General features: G+C 44.4%; 1 protein-coding gene across 1 annotated transcript; it reads right to left on the minus strand.

Moving 5' to 3' along the window:
* SCGN (secretagogin, EF-hand calcium binding protein) lies at positions 1-22942 on the minus strand (the record flags this gene model as incomplete). Its single annotated transcript, XM_080610484.1, has 11 exons — positions 1-129; positions 1097-1165; positions 2030-2089; positions 2207-2252; positions 3716-3771; positions 10982-11059; positions 11941-11997; positions 12929-13018; positions 13618-13710; positions 22373-22443; positions 22870-22942. 11 exons carry the CDS (start codon positions 22940-22942, stop codon positions 1-3), a joined length of 822 nt encoding a protein of 273 aa, XP_080466610.1.
* Between the last annotated feature and the right edge of the window lie 565 nt (positions 22943-23507).

Genomic DNA, 23507 nt, shown 5'->3' on the forward strand with positions numbered 1-23507 from the left:
CTATGGGGTCATTTTCAGCCCGAGACACAAAGCCAGTTCGGATTTCTGAATTTTGCCATCCTTGTTCACGTCGCAGTGGTTGAGCAGGATCTGGCGGAACTTGTCCAGATCCACCCCGCTAATGCTGGGCTGCAGTTAAAAGATAAAGACAGTGCTGAGAGAGAAAATGGCTTTGGATTTCCTCAGTCTTGTAAAGCAGCAAGCTGTGCAGCAGCTGGAAAATCCACCTGAGGAAGGGTGATCAAATCGCCTGACCCCACATCAGCTCACACACAGTGGGGAAGCACACAGAGAATGAGGAAAGGACACCCTGCAAAACCAGAAGGCTTATAGGACTGTGCGTAACTGAGCAACATGATTTTTGTGTCTGTTAGTCAAGGCCATCTGTATCTGATCCGAATCAAACAAAAGTCTGCAGAAAGGTGTGCAATACAAATCACTGCACTCCTCTACCTGTGCTTTCATTAGGTTTCCTCTCTCAAACCTGCTACATGAGGAGTGATGTGGCATTTCTGTCAGCAGGCTGATATTTTACAGGCTAGTCAGCAACTTGAAAATACCTTTAGTGGATCATATGAATGCTAAAGACACATGTTACAGGCTACACTGTCTCTGTATGTTCTTAATGCTGTACCGCTTCCTCTGCTTCTACACACTGGGCACGGTATTCTTGATTAGAGATAAACCTCAAGTAACTTTCAAGTGTAGCCCTGTGATGAACTAATGAACCATGAGGTCATTCTGGTGAGGGCTACATCCACAGTGAAGAAAGAACTTCTGATGACTGATCCATGCCAAAACAATTTGTGATGCTAACACATACCATCTCGCCTAATTCAGAGTATGAGCTAGAATGGATCTTCCTTAAATAGCATTGCGGAGTGAAGTTGTAGTAATTCATCAGGCAGAATTTCTGTGATATGATTAAATGCTCTGCAGTGTATATGCTGAGATTGACTTTTATTTCTGCTGATGATTACAGTAAAATTTGACCCTATGGTCTCACTAGCCCCTCTATTTACATAACTTTTCCCAAACAAGCACCCTCCTCTCAGAAACATAGGATATTAATGAATAGAAAGAGCCATGAAGCTACCTGGACCAGTTCCATCATGTCTTTGACAAACCCGTCCACTTCTGGGCCTTCTAGTGCTCCTGTTTTACTCTGAAAGATGAAATAAACTCAAAACGTTCCAATGAGTCAAAACCACTACAATGTTTACTGGTCAGTAGGTTCACATAGTCACTGAAATTTATAGCATAAAGATCGTAGAATCATAGAAAGGTTTGGGTTGGAAGGCACCTTAAAGATCACCTGGTTCCACAGGCAGGGACACCTTCCACTAGACCAGGTTGCTCAAAGCCCCATCCAGCCTGGCCTTGAACACCGCCAGGGCAGGCACAGTTTCTCTCGGCGACCTGTGCCAGTGCCTCACCACTGTCACAACAAAAAATTCTTCCTAATATCTAATATTCTTTCCTTTTTCCCAAACCATCTTCTCCCCTCAAACAGGAGCAACATCTCCCATCACTTTTTGTGGCTTGCTGTTCACCACACTGAGGGAGCTGTGTAACTGTCAGAGAGGCACTGAATTGCTGGTTTCTTACAAGCAGTTTGCTGGTTATGTCTATCCTGGGTCAGACTCCCTAAATAACCCACGGGTCAATACTGGAAGGGGTTTTAATTTCAAGGTGGTGGTGATGCAGGTCCCAAACTGCCAGGGACTGCAAGTGCTAAAATCATCGCCTCCTCTATGTCTCTTGAGTCTTCTGAAGTGAAATACTGCTAATGCAGCAGCACTGGCTGTGACGATGGAGAAAGTCAGAATGGGTCCTTTGCCACCAGGTATGGTGGCATCACTTCCCTCTGTCCCCACCTTACTTCTGGCACTGAACCCCTCTGGCCCATGGACTCAGGCACAACTGCATCTCCTGAATGATCCCCACAGCACCCAGCAGGAGGAGTAAGCCTGAGCATGCTAAGTCTGTGTGATTTAAAGACTGCAATGGAATTGCCTCTGGGACTCACAACGTCATAGTGTGCAAAGATCTTCTCAAAATCTCTCCTCCTCTCTTCCGTGCTGCAAGCCTGCATGAGAAGGGCACAAGCAGATGAAAAATACATTTAGAAAAGAATCAAGTTTGGGCCCAGGTTATCTCAGCTGAGAGAAATGGGATTGATGCATCAACAAGTAGCACTACTTACATCCATTTTAAATTGAAGGAGGAAATTTTCCTGGAGAGCCAGAATCCTGAATGGAGAGATTTAAATTATGATCTTTGCACTTTATCATCTGCACACAAACTTCTAGGTCATAAAGCAAAGGGGTTTAGATTATGGGCTTTTAAAAAAGAAAATTGCCTGTAAGGTTATTTACAGAGGGCTGTTACGGGAGCACGTGCCCCCCTTCCTGCCTGATGGGGAATGGTGGGTGCCCTTTGTCTCACTACAAACGAGTTTCTTAGCACCATTGCTTCTCCCAGAGCGTTTCTGGTAGTCCTGCACAATGGAGGTTGACAGCTTTGGAAGCAAAAGCTACCAGACAGTCATTCCTTGTAACTGGACTGCTGTGCTGTATTAAAGGAAAGAGTAATTTATCACTCTCTTTTGGAGGGAGAATTGGTGGTTGTAAAAGACAAAGTACTACTGGCCTGTGCACCGAGACTGGCCAAATTCCTCTCCTTTCCCCTTCCAAAGACCCTCAGAGCACTGATAAAACCTTTTCTCTCTGGCTGCTCTGCTAACCCTGAGGTTTTCAGAGCCTGTGACACTGGGCATGCTGAGCCATGCCTGCACACAGGAGGACTGGGGCTGGGATGTGAGAAATGTGCTCACACCGGAGGGGAGCCTCAGCTGGCCTGGGGTAAGGCACCAGCAGGGAACTGCAATGAAGAGGAAAATGCAACAGCAACTCCCTTTAGATATTCTCCATTCTGCTTCTTTCTCTTAATGTGGCCAAAGGGAACTGCTATATGCACTGCAGTTATTTGTGCTGGCATGCATCATGATCCCAAGCAGAAAGTAACAGTGGCAAAACAGTACCTCTCTCCTCTCATCCACCAACCTGGTGTTCTAAAGACTGTACTTGCATGCTTGAAGTTTCCTGCAGTCACTGCACATAAATTTGCAGACAGAGGCATACTCTCTATCTGCATGCAGTGAAAATCATATAAAAACCCTCTAAGTACAGAAAAGAGACTGTGGTCCATGACTGAGTCCCCAGCCTCATTCACAAGTGTCTTCACCTTGTCTTTCCAAATCCTTTCTTACTGCCATTGGCAAGATGCTTTGTGGTGGCACTTCTATTCCTCAAACAAGAAACAAAAATCCTCTGCAATCTCTGCTGTGCACAATGATGTGAAATACACACACATCTATGACCCTGCTGAAAGGATTGCCATCCTTTTTTGAAGAAGTAGTGCCACTGACTGCTTTGTCACCTCCCGAGGAGCATTGGAGAGATAGCACAGATCATGCCAGAGCATGTCAATAATGCACAAACAGGTCCTGGCACTGCTCACTGTCACAGACTCTGGATTCTCAGACTACTGCAATGGGGACCATATGTTAGAGACCTGTGATACCTACATCAGAGTCCCTGGTTTAACTTGAAAGGAGGTAGGGCTCTAATGCATGTGTCCAGAGGGAGATCATAACCTTGCCTGGATGTGCCACTGAGAGCTGAAAACCCCCATCAATATTACTCATGCATACCTTGCCAGGTCATTCAGATCCAGTCGTCCATCTTTGTTTTTGTCAAAGATTTTCATCTAAAAATCAAGAAAACAGAGATAAAATAGGGAGGCCATGAGGAGAACACACATACAGAAAGAGTCAGTACATATTTTACTCTATCCTGTGCTCTCTCTCTGCTTGCTTGGGGTGCTTGCCCAAGCCCCAGGCAGGATGTCCTCTGCTAGCACCAAGTGCAAGGGTGGCACAGTTTTCTGAGCTGCTGGTTTTCAAATCTGTTCATTTCTGAACCCCTCACAACACTCCAGCAGTGGCACAGACCCCATTAAAGCACACTCAGCTGCAGAGACAATACTTCCCTTATTGGAACCTTAGTGAAAACTAACAGCCCCAAGAAACAAATAAAATTTATTTCGTTTGCACCCTATCTTTGACCTTAACATTTAACATAGTAGTTGACCGTGTCTATTTACAGCTAACCAGCTCCTCTCGCTGACCTCCTTCACTCAACTCTGCTGCTGCAATATCAAGACAGGATCTTTGTGATTTCAAATTGTTTGGCTTTTTTTCTGCAACAAGTATCCTGAATAAATTTTTCAGACGTATGCCATATTTTGATTGTCCATGCCAGTCAACAGAGATAAAATAAATATCTGTCTGGAAGACGTAAGCCAAGCTAATTCTTGTCCTGTGACTTCCACGTGAAAGATGAAAAACATGTAGGGAAGATGGACTAGTGTTTACTGAATTAGTTCAGGTACCACAGCTAATAAGATAGACCTAATCCTATTATCTGGAAAACTCGAGCTCATGCATGCCCACTGCATGGCAATCTTGGGCTGTGTTACTTGAGAAAAGCCCTGGAAAAATTACTGGGAGATCTTGGGAAGTTTATTAATTAAACTTTCAATTTTCAAGCATGTGTTTGATCTGATCTGCCAATTGTGTACGTACTACACAAAGAACAACAGAGGGTACCTACCCAATGTCATGAAGCATACATCATGGGAGAAGCAGATACTTGAAATCATTCTGAGATTGTTTCTAGTTTACGCTTTTACCTTTACACACCGTCTTGATACATTAAACTGGGTGTATTTTCAGTTGACACTCCTGAAAGGTGTATTTATGCTGCCAGGCTGATATGAAACATCTCAATGTGGTTAAGGATAAGGTCTGGCATGTTTAAATAGCACTCCATTTCAGTAAAAGCTTTGTTGCATCTAGTCGTGTGCTTTATAAAATGATGCATTTATTTTACTGTCAAGCTGCCCCATGTTTTAAAGCATTTGCACAAATTAATTCACTGACATTTTAATACCAGTGCACCAAGGAAGTCTTAGGTCTATTTGCTTGAATGTAGTCCATGCATTCAGAGGCAGACAGAGCATAAGTAAGAGCTGGGTTTGCAAAATAAGAGTTGTTACATCTCATGGTTTTAAGTGCAAAATTGAAACTGCCATTGGCTTTGAATACAGCAAAGGAAATATCTCTGCTTTCCCAGTCCAGTGTTATCAAGAAGGCCACTGAAACACCACAATATGACAGGCATGTGTGCTTTGAAGAGCAATGTAAGATTATAATTGTGAAATATTTTCCATGACAGAGATAAGGAAAGAAGTAAACAACTAAAATAAATAGTTCTGGGATCAGTGGACTCACTAAAGCCTGCTTTTAAATCTTCTCTGGTTCTGGTTGTCTGTGTGCAATAAAGTGCTTTATCCTCCAGCTGGAACACAGAACACAGGCTCTTGCCTGATCTCCTGTTCTCACAAATACATACACTGAGGGCATCTATAACTGACAGCTGTAACTAAAGTTGGCCAGTGAGTTCAAAAGTTATTGAGGGTGCATGAAGACAGGCATGTATTAGGGCCGTAGGCCTGCCTGTGTCTTCTTTCCTTAGGGAAGGAAGGGGAGGGGGAAACAAAGGCTTTTGCAGAGCAACAGGAGGGCCCTGTTGCCCTCAGATCAAAAAGCTCAGTGCTCTTCCTGACCAGATTGCCTGTGTAATCTAGAGAAGTCATTTAGTGCAGGATTTCTGAGAGTGTTTTGGTCCCTAAAAGACCAAGGCGTTATCTGCTGAGGCTTTCAAAAGCCTGCAGGCTCCTGAGTTCTGTTGGTTTTGATCTTCAGAAATGAAGTTTAAGCTTAAATGGGATTTTCTGCTTCCCCTGGCTTATGCCACAGCAAGTGTGATGCAAAACCAGAGGTGACAGCACCACTGTGATTAAGTCTAGAAGGGAAAAGGGAGGCAGATTTCCCTCCATTGTGTTCATCAGCTGTGTAGGTCCTCTCTTTATCCCACACAGCAAAGCAACAAGAGGAATCACACCCACCCAGAGCCAGGAGGAAGCTCTTCAGAAATGGGGTGGCTCCTACAGTGGTGGCTGGGGTTAGGAGATGTGATGGTTGCAGTGCAGTGCATCACTTGCAGTCTTTTGGAGGTCACAGCATCCTTATGGAGCCACCTGGGTGGGAGGCCATTATGAACCATTACCAGGAGAAGGGATGTACAAAGACTTCTCCTCCAGGCAACCAGTCTTCTAGGCTATACTCCACTCCTACTCTATTTCTAGAGCTTTGGGAGGTTTGCTCGGTGTGTTAATAAGCATAATAAACTTTTCTTAGGCTTTTGTCAGTACAATAAATATTTGCCTTTCCATTATTGCACCATTACTTTGGTGGTCATAAGAGACTCCATTAACACAGATAAGCTGACTTGGCCCATAAGGTGTTAAGGGGCTAAATGACCTGTGATTTCTGTGCTGTGACTTATTTCCTACATAAATACACTGGCATTGGGACTGAGCACAGACGGACAGACAGGCTTTCACAGCTAAAGAAATGACCACACTGAGCCTCTACCATTGTCCTCACAGAGGGGACAGACAGCAGCCGCAAAAGCACCAGAAATCCCTGCAATGTACAGTAAAGATAACTCACCATGCATACTTATGGGCATAGACCATCTTCAGGGAGAAGTCATCCTGTTCCCCTCTGCACTGAGAAGATGAGGAGCCCTCAGCTAGTCAGCTGCAGGCTGGCATGATTGGGGTACATAGCTCAGTCCCCAGGAGAAACTTTGCAGCTGAGCACAGCAAAACCCTGGCGTCATTGCAGCTGGGAGGATTTCTATATTGCCTTCTCTGGGGCTCATATTTCATCCTCTGCCATCTCCTTCCGCAGACTCGCAAATGCTGCAGTTCATGACCCTTGTTTGTTGAGTTATTATCACTGCACTTACATTATTGCCTCTCTAGAATTTATCTTGTGATGAGCAAAGATGGTATGCTGGCTTGGGAGGGTTTATCCTTTACGTTTTGCTCAAATATAAAAATGCTCAAACTAAAGCACTTTTTCATGCTCAGTTTGACGTTATCAACATAAGGCAATGCAAAAAGCGAATGTCAGTGTTGCATTTGTGACTGCTTCAGCAGTATATATAACTTAATTTGCTGAAGTTTGCCTCAGTAATGAGCTTGCCCTGCATGTGGCTTGTAGATGCTAGGATTACCAACCAGAAGTAGCATGCTGCTATCTGTGAAGCTATGGACTATCAGTGTTTCTATGAAAAAGCTAGTAACATATGCCAAGATACAAAAACTGAGTGAGAATTTTGTTCTTAGAGAGGAAAAAGGATGAATACTTCATTTCATCAGAAATTGTGTCTTAATTCATCAGAAATGATGTCTTAAATCTTGTTCGTATTCCAGCCTTTACAATATATGGTACATTTACAATATACAAGTACACAGCTGTATGCGTGCACATGCATGGAAGGTGTCACTCATAACAAAATATTGTCAAATGCATGTGTGAGCTGGGTATTCATGGGCTGAAACTTCACCAGGACCCAGAAGCCTAATCATACCTTGATTCTGGGGGCTGAAGGGAGGTGGGAAAGGAGTGGGAAAGGCTGGTAGTACTGCTGTTATCCTCCACATAAGGGGGAGCATAATCAGGAAACAATAAGAGAGGAAATTTTAATTTCTCCAGCTTGTTATTTCAGGAAGGCAGAATACTCTCACCGTGCTCTTAAACCCCTCCATTCTCAGCTATGCTCCTACTGTCTCCTGAAACAGGACCCCTGGTGTGTCTTCTCATGGCCTGGAGGGTCTCAGAGCAATAGAAGGCTTTGCTTCAGCCTCCAAGTACCAGCTCCGTGCTGACAGCTATTGGTTTGTGCCCATGGGAAGGCAACAAACCTACTGTTTTCAAGGATTCAGAGCTACACTCATGGAAGTGGGTGCCGATAAATAAACATCAATACACACTTAATGACTATTAATACAAACATACATATATGCAGGTACAACAACTAACAAGAACTATGCCTGCAAAGGGGCTTCCTCAGCACAGGGCTGCTACTTTAACTCCCCCATGGAGAGTCCTGAGAATTAAAATGTTTTTCTTTTGTGGCTTTCCCCGGTGGCTTTCGTGTTCCTTAAGATTTGATTTAGCAGACTCCTGGGGCTTGTGCAATGCCAATGCCTTCACTACCTGTTTTCTTTCCAGGGGTTCATTACTTGTTCATCAAATCCCTGATCTCTATCAGTGCTCTCTGAAGAGAGGATTTCAAGGTCACAAGGAAACAGAATAGCATTTTAAGAAATGGCTTCGAAGCAACCTGATAAAATGATGTTTCTTTCTGGAGACAACAAATCTCTTCCAAAAGAAATACTTTCTCTCTCTTTCCAGCTTTTTTTTTTAATGTGGTTTAAGGTCATTCATAGAAACATAAGTGACAAGTATTTAGCATAGCCTGGTTGAGATGATATCTGCTCACACCTCTCACAAGCTAAAGCTGCAAATACTCAGCACAGAATCACAAACTGCCTTTTTTCTTTCTTTATCTTTTTTTCCTTCATGCGTGGGTGAACTTCTTTAAAATCACAGTTTCTGTCTTTTCCCCTTTATCCCTGTCTCCAGAAGGCTGTACAGTCCACTCAGTGTATCAGTAGCTTCTTAGGATGTATGCAGCTGGCTGTGAATATACAGAAAAGAGGGCAGAGATCTGTAAATTTCTGTAGAGACGGATGGGCTTACAGCTTCTTGGGGCATAGCTTATTTCAAGTAATGTTATTACCAGTGGCACTTGAAAGCCCTGAGTTGGAGAGATAGGCCACCCTGAGAGACCACGTAGCCATGTGCAGCAGAAACAGGTCCTTGTCCCAAAGACCTTTTGCTCTAAACAGATAAAAGGGTGAGAGCAAAGTAATAGGGGAGAGAAATATTTCCATTCTGCAGTAAATTAATTGGTGCAGCTGGTTACTAAAGATATATCAGGAAGTCTGTGAAAGCCTCAAGAGTGGAATATAAGGGCCACTGTCCCCCTGTTTTCCCAGACAGTACTGATGGTGGCAGAGTTCCATCACAGTTCTGCATTTCAGCAGCTCCAACTCCATATGGAAAGCAGAGAGGGAAAGCGAAGAGCTTTCGTTGCCCTGGCCTTGACATCATACCTTTGCTCTTGGCTCCTTGAGTCACTTCTGCCTTTTTAATCCAGCACTGCAAATGTAAGACTGAATCTTTCCTTCCTTCTTTGTAATTTTGCCCTCCCACTTCAGGTAAGTTCCCATGCGATCACTTTGTGCAGTGTATCTGCTACTATGCAGATGGTGTCCATGGGGATACTTTGCCGTGATGTACAGAATTCATATCCTCTCTTTTACTACAGGATATCACAGGGTATGATTGCGCATGTTGTAATGTCATACCCTGCCTTAGCTCTTGGGATCAGGTGTGTTGGTAAATATCCTTGATCGCCAGTTTATAGCAAGGAATTGCAAGGGGAAAAAAAATCATCTGCCATACCCTTATTTTCTAGTAGCCATTAGCATCCCTGATTCTTTTGGCATTGCAGCTTTGCGAAGTTTTTGTCCTCATGAGCCAGATCTGCATTTTGGATCACAGATTTCCCCAGATATACAATGCATCCCTTTTCCCAGATCAAAACTTACCCTGTAACACAGGAACCAAACTGCCTCTCCAAAGATACAAAGCCAATGTATAAAAACCCATGTGAACAGAAAGCAGGCCTCCTGGCTGTCAGCCCCAGGCTGCACTGACATCTAGCTGCATTGAGGCAGCGGCAATGGCAGATCTTTCTTGGGAAATTATGGAAAAGGGAAAGGAGTTGGAGGAAATGAGCCTCCCAGTGTCTACAGGCTTGAGATTGCCTATTCCCCAGCACCTGATCACAAATAAGCCATTGGGGATGGAAACCTGAATGGAGCAGCGTAAAAGCTATTTGCTACTTGCAAACAGTACCAGAAAGTTTTTTGCTCTAGCTGTAGCTTCTGGCATCTATTGTTTCCAAGCCCTGCCAGTTGGGAAGGAATTTCTGTAGCTTGCATTCCTCTCCCTTCATTAAACTATAAATATGAAAAAAATCCACAATCTTCAATAATGTTATGGACCCTTTGCTCTAAAGGGTCTCACTTCAGGCACAGATGCATCATGCACTCATAACTCAGAATCACAAAATATGCTGGCAGCAACTTTTTTGCTTGCATACCAAGCTGGTTTTCAGGCACAAGCACAGATTTTGTGCCAAGAATCATGACAGTCTCATCTGAAACTCATTTAGAAAATTGCAATGGTAGATGCCTGCTAGTGGAACTCAAATGATACCCTTGTGAGTGACATAAGAAATGAGCTTTTTGCTTTCCTTTCCTTTTCTTGTTTTTAGATGGTTAGATGTGATAAGATGCTCTGAAATCCAGGTGACTGATGCTAAACTTACACCAAATATTATGTTGCTGATTGCAGTATAAAAGCTGTATTGTGATAAGGCAGGGGGAGAGTTGAAGCTTTCAACATCCCAGTCTTTCAGAGAAGCAGCAGGGAGCCAGCAAGGCTTGCCAGGCTTCACAGAGCAGAAGAGACAGATACCTGCATGTCTTGGGAGCAAAATGATTTGCTAGGAGGAAGGGAGGAAGCGAAGGAGCTGCAGATCTAGCTGAAGCTGAACACACCATGAAGAAGGATGCAGCTCACCTCTTTTTTGAAGGGGCATAGAGCCTGGTTTGCTTTAGCATAAAATCAAGCTCTTTTCTCATAGAAAACAGCTCAACTCACAGCAAAAATACTTGAAATGCTCTTCACAGCTGACATCTGGTGCAGTGCAAAGAAACAGCAGCCGCATGTGCAAAGTTCCCAGAGAGATCTCTTGGAGATGATACACCTTTTAAGAGGGCACTTACAGCCCTACAGATATTGACCCTGAAGGAGATTTTTAGGCAGTACTATAATCTAAGCAATATTGACGCCATCTTCTCTTACCATGGTATCAGTATATTCTTCCAGCTTCACTTCAGTTACCATCTTGTCATGCTGCAAAAAGAGATCTCGCAGGAAATCCTGTAGGAAGGAAAGAGTAAATCTGGAGTAAATTCAAGAAATAACAGTAAGAAATTAAATCCAAATTCATCAGGGTTACACGAATCTATTCCACATTCCTGACTAGTTCTGGTGTCTTCAGTTTCACATAAAGTTCACTTTTTTTTTAAATTGAAACCTAAATAAATACATTAGAAAATAATCACATTTCCCCAGAGCAGGCACACTGGAATGAATCATAATTAACTCACAAAATAAGGAGAAGATAACGTAAGCCCTGCAATATTTGCTAACTGATCTCAAATCAAAGTATCTGCCATTCAGCAAAAACTTAAGCATCCTTTTATGTCCTTGTTAGGGCACAGGCTGGAGCCACATTCTGAGATGTCAGCACAGGGTCTGTAGCCCAGGGATGGACCCCTGTGCCCAGCTGGTTCAAAGTGTTTGAGTTGAACAGGCTTCAGCCTCGATAGCATGAGCTTTAAAAAGAAATCAGTGCTCAGGAAATCTGCAGGCTCAGGAAGAGACTGAAGAAATCCCATTAATAAAACACAACAGCTTTGGCTCTGTTTAGCTGGGAGAGGCACATGTGCAACGCTAAGGTGAGTGCTGCCTCACCTTGGGTGCTTGGGGGTCTGTGAGACAAATGGGGTCATGTGATGAGGCAAGGAGAAAGCAGGACAGCAAGGGAAACAGCAGAGCATACTCCATCCCAGCAGGGTCCCTGCAGCCACGCTAGAAGGCTGGAGGGTCCCCAGTCCTTAAACTCGACGTGGACAACCTCAAAAAGCCATTTGTCAACCACACAGAAAGGCAGTAAATTGGCAAAGCCAGTGAAAAGGCTCCCACTGACATCAGTGAGCTGCAGATCAAGCCCACAGAGACTTATTAGAATAACTTACTTTGAGCTCGCCAGCTGAAATAAATCCACTGCTGTCAGCGTCGTAGCTGCGCCAGATCTGAATGGGGATAGATTGATATGACCACATAAATATTGCAGTTCATCATCTGCTTGGGTGATAGATTGTAAAGATTCAGATCAGGGCTTCCCTAATGAGCAAGCTGTGCATTATCCAATACTTAATTAATTGTAGATGACATAAAATAAACTTTCCGCACAATAGCTTTTATTCTCACTTGGATGCTGCACATGTGACATGCTGCTATCACATATTTAATACAGACACACTGTCTATAAAAGGAAGAAAAGACTAAGAAACTGCTCCGAATTTCTTACCTAATTTGTACATGCAGCTTCTTTTATTGCTCTGAGTAAAAGTCAAGGCTATACAGAACTGGCCATTGATCTGTGGAAGCCTCCTTTTTGATGTGAAATCAAAGTAACTTCAAGTAGTCTTGGAAAAAAATGTGGTGCTGGGATACTTAGGGGCAGAGACATTGGGCAAGGCTAAGGAAAACTGATGGGATTTTGCTCCTCAGTTGACCCATGTTACGCAGATTTCCACTCTACACCCTACTGGGCTAATGCTTCAGGATAAAATGGCACTTAAAACATGCCTAGTCTGCCCTCTTGGTCTGTGCTGTGCTGCAGGAGAGGAAGCTGTGGCTGTAGCTCCCAACAAGGCTGAATTCACCAGTGGGTTAGCACTACCATAAAGTTTTGTCTCTGGCAGCATTACTGATAGGTGGCTGAGACTGTTTGCAAAGTTTAATGAACTCTTTGGGTGCCCTCAGTCCACTCCAAGCTACCACATCTCTATTTTGCTGGTATAAATAATTTACAGCCTTCTCTACGTGAACAGGTCAGAACACATTTTACTTCCACAATACCCATGTATTTCCCATGTTATGTACTACAGAGACTGGCAGCATACACATTGAAGAAGCTGTTGGTGTTGCAAGGGGAAGAGGCAATGTGGAGGTACAGACCCGCATGAATTCCACACTGTTGTCCAAGGGAGTTTCCCGTCGGAAAAGCAGCAGAAAGTTCTCATCATCCGACAAGATTATCTTTGCAAGCTTGGGGAAAAAAAAACCAAAACCAAAACAAAAGCAAAAAGTAGCCAACAACAAAACTTATGAACACCCCCAAAAAACAAACCCAAATCATGAAAGTAAAGAAAAGAGAAAAACTTGGGCTGCTGCTGACCCAGCATGAGAAATATACACTGGGTACGTTGTTGCCTTGGAAATAAAACCCCATACCAAGAGACCTGGCTAATGTAGTACTTCACAACTCACGTCCTCCCCACCCAGCCTCTATCTTCCGTGTCTGCTGTAGGCCAATTTCATAGATTCATAGAGTGGTCTGGGTTGAAAGGGACCTTTAAAGTTCATATATTCCAGTTCCCCTGCAATGGGCAGGGACCTCTTCAACTACATCAGGCTGCTCAACGCCCCATCCAACCCGACCCTGAACACATCTACCACCTCTCCAGGCAACCTGCTCCACTGTTTCACCACTCCCCTCGTAAAAAATTTCTTCTTTTCATCTGGTCTGAACCTACTCTCCTGTAATACAGAATTATTGCTCCATGTCCTATCCTGACAGGCCCTTTCTGTCCTAACTCTTCAACCTTCTATAAAGGAAATCCTGGGCTGGGGCTGAGGAGGGATACCTCTTGGATTTGCAAGCGTCCATCTGCGGTGACATCGTAGGCAGACATAAATTGCTCCTTCATCCTTTGAACTTTGTCTTCTGTGATGGTGTTCTGCCATGGGGAAACAACATGCACATGAAAATTGCTGGGGGCACTAGAAGAGTCTCCTGGAGGAAATCTTGTCTCACTGGTAACCATCAGGACCATTGTATCCTTACATCCTTCTAAAAGCCCACAGACACATCACCACAGATGACCTTCTGGAAACAAGTCTTACGCGTATCTCTGTAGCAACTAAGCTTTCAGTTGGAAGACCAGTGTTTGGAGACCCCAAAATATTTCAGTGACACCTGCTTCCTTATCCAACTGTTCCCACTGTATCACTGGGATTTGGTTTTGCTTGAGTGTGTGTTCCAGCGGTTTCCATGCAACTCATTTTCAACTCATGCTTTTCACGAAGTTGCCCTTATCCTTGAGCTACATCCCTGTAGTTCATTAGATCATCAGCCCTGAAAGTTGTCAGTGGGGCTTGTTATTGCCTGTCAACTGGTTCAAGACCTGGCATGAAACCCTGTCAGTGTTTCTGGGTTAATAGCATGAAATTTCAAGCAATTCACATTCCCTTTGCATCAACCCCATAATCAATTTATACATAGTGAGGAGTTTTCAGGACTTGTCAGGCTGTACATTTTGTCAGGCATCACTGTGACAGGTAAAATACAATGCTTCAGTTTATCAGGCATGATTTCTTTCTCTTAGCAGTAACCATTAGAGTATCTGGCCTGACTAGGCTACACAAAGCACAGTTTCCCTACCCTGGGGAAAGGTTTCTGGTCAGACAAGCTTTGTGGCTGGGTTGGGAAGCTCACCTACTCAATCTTGTCCAAGCAGTTAATGAAGCCCAACATTACCCTCCTCATCTGCATTGAGCAGGCCCTGGCTCCTCTCCCAGTCCTATGGGATGTGGCCCTCTCTGGGACAATATACACTAGGATGTCACAGATGGGGTAAGCAAAAAGAAAATGAGATATCTTAGGTTTAGGTTCATTTAAGCTGAGGTGTACATTTGCACCCACTTTGTCATTACCTTTCCCCATGTGTTTAGATGTGACTGGTATTTCTCAAAAGCCTTAATTTGCTGCTAGCAATAACAGAAAAGAAAGATATCTATAAGTAGATGGGTAGGCAGATAGTATGAGTGATCATCCATGATATAATTTAATTTGCCTTCATCTCATTTCAGAGCAGACTCAGAGCACACGAGCACTTATTTGCACAAAGTCATTATGGGTTTATAGAAAACCTTTACTGTCAGTGCAGAGGATCATACACTGAAATCAGGGGAGAAAGAGTTAATTGGCTTTCATTTATCAATGTCAAGTCAAAACAACCTGAGGGAGTTCTGCTTAGAACAAGTGAAGCTCTTCAATCTCTCCACTATCTACGGTACCACAGGACTAGGATGTGTCAGACGATGGAAAGTTTGGGAATCTGGGAGTGGGAATAGGAGGATAGAGGTACCTACATGGGTCTTTGTAGGGCCGGTGGAGTGCAGCCTCTGGAGCACATCCTTGGGGTACAATGCTAAGTGCTGGCAGCTCCTAGTTAGGGGACGAAACACCCAGCAGCGATCCCACAGGGATGTGCCCGAGATGGCAATCCCCTTCCTGAAGCCCGCCATTGGTCATGAGCAGATCCCAGGGCACAGTTACAGGATACTCCATGCCCATGGTGGTGTTCAGCAAGCCCTGCAAGCCATATGGCTGGGAGCCACTGCGGACACAGCACACCACTGAACATGCACATACAGTTTTCTTTTCCCTTAGCATTATAACTGGCCATCAGGCTATTTAAGTTGCCTTCTGATGGCACTTTGATGCTTCGAGACAGCTTCCAGGAGCTAGGCAAGCCTATCAGTTGCTGACTTCAATAGGCTTGCAAAGTACTCTGAAATTATCCTGCTCTGTGCCCAGCAGGATAAGTTATTTCTGAAACCATAATCATAGTTGGTATTTGAAAAGTGTGTTGTGGAGTTCAGACTAGTCACTTGTTAGGAAAGCTTATTGCTCAGCTTCGTGTCAGCTATTAACCGCCACCTCATTGAGCATTCTGTGGAAGGAACACTGTTATCTACACAATAGGACTGCCTCCTTTTCTGTTGTTTATTTTTAACTGATTTAAACTATAGATTACATCAATTAAATGCCTGAAATAGTGACAATATTTACATAGCTCCAGCAGCTTTTAGTCCAAGGGGTTACACTACAGTGGATTTTTCATACAATCCATCTCTGTCCATAAATATAAAAACTTATTAAACACAAGTGGTAATGGATCTACTAAAACTCACCCTTTACTCTCAATAGATAAAAGATATTGCACAAACTGGCTTTCCCAAGATGCTTGTTCAAGGCAAAAATATTTGTGGAGTATGAAGTTTTACACTGAGAGCGGTACACCTTGGGTTATGACCATTAGGTTTTAAAGATGACCTTTACGTTTACCAAAAATCCCAGTCCTAGAGGATAAATGAATAAATAAACGAATCAAGTAAGCCATGCCACTTCCACTGGGGGATACAAGGGTGCCCTGGCTGCCTTGGCCACCTTGGGTTGAGGTTGATGTGGGGAGGCCAAGGTGGTAGCTTGGTCAAGAGGCCTGATCTTTTATTCTCTGCCTTTGGGCATCTACAAGTATTTTCTTGCCTCCCAGATCAGGGCAAGGCCTGTGATCATAGAATCATAGAATAGTTAGGGTGGGAAAGGACCTTAAGATCATCAAGTTCCAACCCCCCTGCCATGGGCAGGGACACCCCACACTAAACCATGTCACCCAAGGCCTCATCCAACCTGGCCTTGAACACCGCCAAGGATGGAGCATTCACAACCTCCCTGGACAACCCATTCCAGTGCCTCACCACCCTCTCAGTAAAGAATTTCTTCCTTAGATCCAATCTAAACTTCCCCTGTGATAAAGGGAGAAAGATCAGGATGAGGAGAGCAAGAAGGGGAGACTTCCAGGCAAGTGAACACAAGGACGTAATGGTATTTACATGGTCACACAGGTGCTGCGCTGAGTGCTGTGGCCACCGGCTTCCCCAGGAAGTTTGTTTTTCCTTCCTTCCCTTTAATTATTAACTCACCGTTCAACTACAGATTGCATGAGCAGGAAAGCCTAGAAACCAAACACGTTCTGCTTTCAAACATCTCATTTAAGTCCTGCTGGTCAGGACAGGTTTGCCATAAATTGATTTTTTTCTTTTCCTTCTTGCCATGATTTTTGGAAGCAAGCCACTAGATTGATAAGGGTATAAAAAGCAAGAAGAAACTAAATGCAAGTGACTATTATAGCTGTTTCTTTATCTGAAAATGCTGGCTTGAGTACATGTTTCTCCTAATGTTTCAGCCAAATTTGATAGAAGAGCAAAGCGTCCCAGAGATATCAAGTTCCTACAAGATCTATGAAAATAAATTACATCTGCCAAGAAACCTAGTTGGAAAACAAATTCAACAACTATTACCATGCCAAAAGCCACACAGTACAGAAAGGATGCCAGAAAATACCAGATGAGACATCATTAACGTACACTTTGACGTTCGAAGAACCACTTTTTTTTAGGCCAAAGATTTCTTCTTTAAATCCTGTAGCTTAAAGGAAATGAATCACATGAATGACTTCACTTCATCCATGCAGTTGTACATTGGATTGCCTGTATTAGTGTGGGATTTCACCATGCAGCTCCTGAGATGTCTCATTTGGGCCAATCTTGCTTACTTAACTGCAGTGCTATCGCTTGAGAATTTGGGCCTGCATTTTAGTTAGGATTTACTGTAATCCTGCATGCTACAATAGATGAATGCTTATCCTGTCATCCCACATTGCATTTTTAGCTCTCATCAGCACATACGTGGGAAATATTTTTTCACATAGAAGACACCACCGTACAACAAAGGCTATTACAGTCTTCCCTGTGCCAGCACGGTTTTGTAGTTAGGCTTTGGACAGGTTCTTTGTTCTGTCCTTTCCGCTAGGCTGGAAGTTTTTTGACATGCCTTTGGGCACTGAAAGCGTATCATGTCTGTTTTTTCTCATGGGCATGTTGAGTTTGCATTTAGAGACACTTCCAGGCACTTGCAGCGCCCTACCTTAATGTGCAGGAAGAGGAATAATAAGGCTATGGTAAGGCTAATCAATGCTGTCAAAAGCCACACCTAAAGAAATAACTACTGCATCAGAATCAAAGAATAGTTTGGGTTGGGAGGGACCTTAAGGATCATCTAGTTACATAGGCAGGGACACCTTCCACTGGATCAGGTTGCTCAAAGCCCCATCCAACCTGGCTTTGAACACTGCCAGGGATGGGGCAGCCACAGCTTCTCTGGGCACCCTGTGCCAGTGCCTCACCACCCTCACAGTAAAGAACTTCTTTCTAATGTCTAAATAATCAGGATCGAAACAGGGTTTAGATTTCTGAATTAGTCTGGAGGAGGGTGAAACATGAATGCTTCCTGTTAGATGTGTTGTTGCTGTTAACCTAATGGTCACAAGAGACCTAGTCTATCACCCTGGGTCTCTTGGATTCATAACATATAGGGGAAGTCTGCTTGGATGGCTTTGAGACTGGCTGATATTTTGGCCATTGAAGGATGATTTGGCAAGGATGGAGTACAAGAGCAACTGGAGGCTGCTGATCTTCTTTGGAAGTAAAAAGCAAAGGCAAATCCTTTATGACTGTTCCAGTCCTAACTATCTACGTGGCTTGGGCAGGGGGATTGGAACGAAGCTAATACCTGTATTGCCTGATCAAATTTACACATCAAAAATATTTACACGTGGTCTCTTACACACTTACAGTTAGGTGAGGGCAACCAACTTTTATCGGAGACTCTTCTGTCTAACTGTAGTATAATAGAAGCAAAGTGAAATGTCTGTCCATGAAAGCCCACAGAGCATAATGGCAATGTGCCCTCTATATCTGCCCAGACATCACTGGTTTTATGGAGACTTTCAGTAACCCAAACCCCAAATTTGTAGCCATTCATCTATAAAATGCTCCTTGTCTAATCATTATGAGAATATACACAAAGCTGCATTGAAACTACAGCAAAGAGCAAGCAAGGAAAAACTTAAATGATCTCTATACAGAAAGAAATATGTACAGCAATGTAAGAGAGAATGGCAGAGGCTGTAGTTTCTGTTCCAACAAAATTACTCCTTCAGTGGTGAAAGAAACTCTCTTTATTCACTGAATTATCTCCTTAGTATAAAAACCTCTAGAAAATGCATGGTAGCCAAAATGTGCAATGAGGAGCTTTATGAGTGAGCAGAAAAGAGCACAGGCAGCTCACAGCAGCCATGAAGCAGCAGTTGGAATCTGGAGGCTCAAATGCTTAGAGAGAAGTCAAAGGAGTAATAACAACAGCAGATGGATAATGCCAGCAGTTCAAAAAGCTCTGCTAGTGAGTGGCTGCATTATCCTCTATTCTGCCTCATATCCCCCAAACAAATCAAACTGGAGAAGCCCCTCCAGCTGATGGAGAATTTATATAAACTTCAGTGTCATAAAACACTGAAGTCTTATGGATACGTAACGCACACCTGGAAATCAAAGGCATTTTCTTAGGAACAAACCAGAACAGAACAGAATAGAACTGAACAGACTATTTTATTTGGAAGAGACCCACAGTGATTATCTAGTCCAACTGCCTGACCACTTCAGGGCTGACCAGAAGTTAAAGCATGTTGTGAAGGGTGTTTTCCAAATGCTAGAGGAGGAGAAACAGGAAGCAGCATCTGGGATTTGGATCAGTTTAATGTAGGCCTACCTTCGTTGCAAAGTTTCCCCTTCCCCCCCCAAGCCCCCCAAATCTTAATGGTTCAACAAAAGATGATGAGTTAGCCTCCCTTGCTGGGTGATATTTCAAGCTTTCTTCCTTGCTGGGCGCCGTCAGGAATTGCTGTGCCTCTCACCTTCCCGACAGGCTCCCTTTTGCATTGTTTTCCCAGCTGCTCCCATCCCCCTGGCATTTAGTGTCAGCTGGGGATGCTACAGGGAAGAAAAACAGAGCTGAAGGACTACAGTGGTCATTAAGAAAAATAACAGCTTAGAGAGTGCAGGCTGAAAAAATATAATTATGAAGCCATTCGCTATTCAAGTGAGACAACTTTAAGTGCTGATAACATTATTTATCACTTGCATGGCACTTCAGGCACGGTCACTAATTAATCCCTGTGACACATCTGGAAGTTATGCCAGTGTGTTACTGTCTCCTCCTTTTATTGTGCAAGGAAACAGAGGCATTAAGAGCCAAAAGAAGAAGGAAAGGTCAAAAGGAGCACTGAAGCACGGAGATGCTCAATGCCACCTCACTGCTTGCATCAAGGATGCTTCCCTTCTGTAGGATGGTGAACACCAGTGCAAAGGGGATCCTTTACCCCTCCCACTATAACCACAAGGCCGTACAACATAAATCATGTGAAAAAGGCAAAAGTGGCTCAATGCTGTTAAATAACATTGTACAAAAGTAGCAGAGACTTTTGTTTCCTGCAGCACTACAGGCAACCTGCACATCTAGGGGAGCGGGGCAGAGGGCTGCCCTCCAGGGACAAAGCTCCCCCTGGGTTTTCTGCCACCGAGGCAGACTGTTCTGCCTGCTGCTGATCATTTTGTCCCTACATAACCATGAGAACCAAAACCGGGCTGCTGGCAAAGGAGAAGAAAGCAACACCTCATCTTACCTGGAGTGGAGATGCTGCCAAAAAGTAGGCAAGAAAAGCAGGGGAGAAAACCAAAACTACCTATGAGCATGTTTGAGCACCCTGGCAGCTAGTGGGCACTGTTGTCCAGAATTAGCCTATTCATTCTCTTTAACATGGAGAGAGGGAGATGGTTCTTCCTTCAGTCAATTTGTGTTAAGCTTTTTCTTTTAATGGCAAAACCTAGGCAGGGGAAGCAAAGGAGATGCAAGCGACATGAGGGTGCTGGTTTAAGCTGGAGTCATCTGAGCAGTGACTCTTGGCAATCAGTGAAACTGTTCCTGATTTCTTGAAGCAGAACAGTTCATTGCTAACACACCCTTACTTTGTGCTGAATATAACAGAGTTCATGTTGATATCAGCAAGACCACAAACACTGCTGTGGCACACTGCGTTTGCAACCCACCTGGTGTGACGCTGTCTCCAAAAGCTCACGTGAGGGATGTGTAAGGGCAATTATGGGCTAGAGTGGGGCTGGAACTTTCCTCTTGACCTCTCACCATTACGAACCTGTCTGCAGTGTGAGATCCCTGGTCAAGCTTCACTTTAGCTAACACTGGAGAGCCCCACTCAGAGGTCATTTCTTCAGTGACCCACTACAGTGTTGATCTCTGTGGCCTCATTTTAAGCCTCTCCTCCAACATCTCACATTTGCTGTCACTGGGTTCATTTGAACGTGTCCTGCGCTGGTGTTTCAATACCCCAAGAGTGGCAGCTCCAAATTTCATCTTTTGTTGCTGGGTAAACAATCATGAGCTTTTCAATTTCTCTTCAAATCAGTTTTTCTGCTTTTTAATTTCTCTTCAAACCAGTTTTTCTGTGTCCTTAATGATTCTTATCACTTATCGGTGAATCTTTTCCGATTTGCTTTAAAGTCTTTTTAGGTGCCTATCTGTTCATCTAATCTTCCATTCTCTAGAAAAACATTTCTACAGAAACCGACAGTATTTCAACCCAAATTTACTTGCAAATTAAACATAAACAAGCTTGAAAAACTATTCACGCTGCTGTCTTTTTATTATAACCCCAAAGATCCAAGACTCCTAATTGGCTTGTAAATATAATTTTGATTTTACACTTGATACTCATGAATTTATGCCTATTATCAGCTACCTTTTCCCTTCTCGTTAATTACTTTTTGCTTAAAGGAATTGTTTGATCTCTGTTTTTTGGCACAGCATCCCCTTCCATTTGAAAGTTTCTTATTCCTTATTTGTTCTGATTCACTTCCTAGTTGGACATACACTGTGTAGCGAGAATATTAAGCCTGCTATCAGAATATATTCTTTACATATTTATGAAAAGCTGGCCTGAGTGCCAGGATTTCTCCTTCACCAATGGTGACAGTCAAAGGCAACGTATGACCTAGAGCTGGGGAAACCAGCTCCCGTAAATTGTTGTGCAACTTCTGATAGAACAGTGATTTTAAGAGTGAGGGAGGGGAAGAAAGGAAAGGAAACCAGGGGAGAAACCCAGAAACACTTGAGAGCCAGGTCTTGACATTACGAGCAACAGAATTTACTCCTGTTTGGCTTCTAGCCATTTGCAGCATTACAGATGCACATCTTCTTCCTAAGTACCATTTAAAATTAATGACAGCACAGTCGTTAAAGATTGACCTTGTAAAAACTATATCATATTAACAAAACTAACCAGCACCTGCTTGAATAAATCACCACTCTTGCCCTCCCATTGCCCTACCAGACAATTTGCCAGTGCTTTTCCAGTTGTTTCTATTCAAGTGCAATAAATTACTTTCTCTCCATCCTTCCAACCATCCTTTTCAGCCAATGCTGATGGCAGGCTTACCCTGACAGCAACTCTTGCACTGAGAACAACGGATCAGCTTCTCAGGTGATTGCAGTCATGGTCACACCTTGTTGCCAAGAGAAAAGCTCTTTACCTTGGGGGTTACTGTGGAAGCTAGCAACCAGGGAACAACAAGTACGAATCATCTCTCAGTCTAATGACCTTTTTGCTTGGACTTAACACACAATTACCAGGGCACAGTACTTACTTCTGGTCCCACTTTCTCCAGGAGATGATGGAAAAAGTTGTCAAGCTCCTTCCCTTCAATGTAACCATTGTCTAAATAGAAGTCAAACATATCAATGGTCAGGTGGCACTGCCTGAGGTCTGGGATCATGTTGTGGGCTGCCTGCAGAAAGGTCAGCCTCCTGCTGCTCATGGCTGGGGTCCTACTCCATTTGACCAGTTCCCATCTATCAGACACTGGGCACAGTGCTGCCAAGCTTCCCAAGGAGTTTCCTTACAGGAAACCTTTCAGGGAAAGATAAAAATCACAAGCTATGCCCACACGAGGGAAAAGCTAAAGAAACGGGGAGGTGATGAACAGGCAAAAACTTGGGAGTGGGAAGGGAGATTTTCAGCCCTGATACTGGGCATGAGGAGGAGGAGGAAGAGGGGGACGGGGTTCACATGTCGCACCCCAGCACCCGCCTGCAGCCACCCCGGCGAGGTCCCCCCCTTCCTCTCCCCGCCGGCCCCACTTGCCGTCGGCGTCGAAGCGTCGCCAGGCTCCGAGGAAGGCGGCGGCGTCGAGGCGTCCCCCCGCGCCGCTCTCCATGGTGCTGCTGCCACCGGCGCCCGCACCGAGCAGACCCCGCGCAGCCCCGCAGGCTCTGCCCGCCGCCCGCCCCGGCTTTGAGTGCGGCGGCCCCGCCTCGGAGGGAGGGAACGGCCTCCCGTCCCACCGCGCCCACGCCCGGAGCCGCTCGGATCCCTTCCACCCGCTGCGGGGCCTGTGGCGGGCACGGAGCAAGGCCCGTAAGTAAACGGGATGCGCCCCGGCACAAGTGTGGCAGGACGGACCTCGGGGTCCTCAGGATGGGGAACAGCCGCCCCGCAGCCACTGCTCTGGGGAGCCATGCACTGCTTGCAAGCAACCTTCACAGCTTCACAACTACCCGAAGGGGGCAGAGGTGCTTGAGGGAAATGTAAGACTTCAGAGGACATGTGGTGTTTAGGGGAAGAAAGCCCCAACTAAATCTTGTACCTCCTCCTCAGTTTATGAATCTCACCTTCTCATCCCTTCCAGCGATCAGGAAGGTTTCCCTCACAGGGATGAAGAGCCACGGAATGAAGACAGATGGAAATCCCAACTCTCTTCCTCCTGCAGTGCTAAGCAAAAG

Source organism: Psittacula echo (assembly GCF_963264785.1).
Source record: "Psittacula echo genome assembly, chromosome: 2".
NCBI lineage: Eukaryota > Metazoa > Chordata > Aves > Psittaciformes > Psittacidae > Psittacula > Psittacula echo.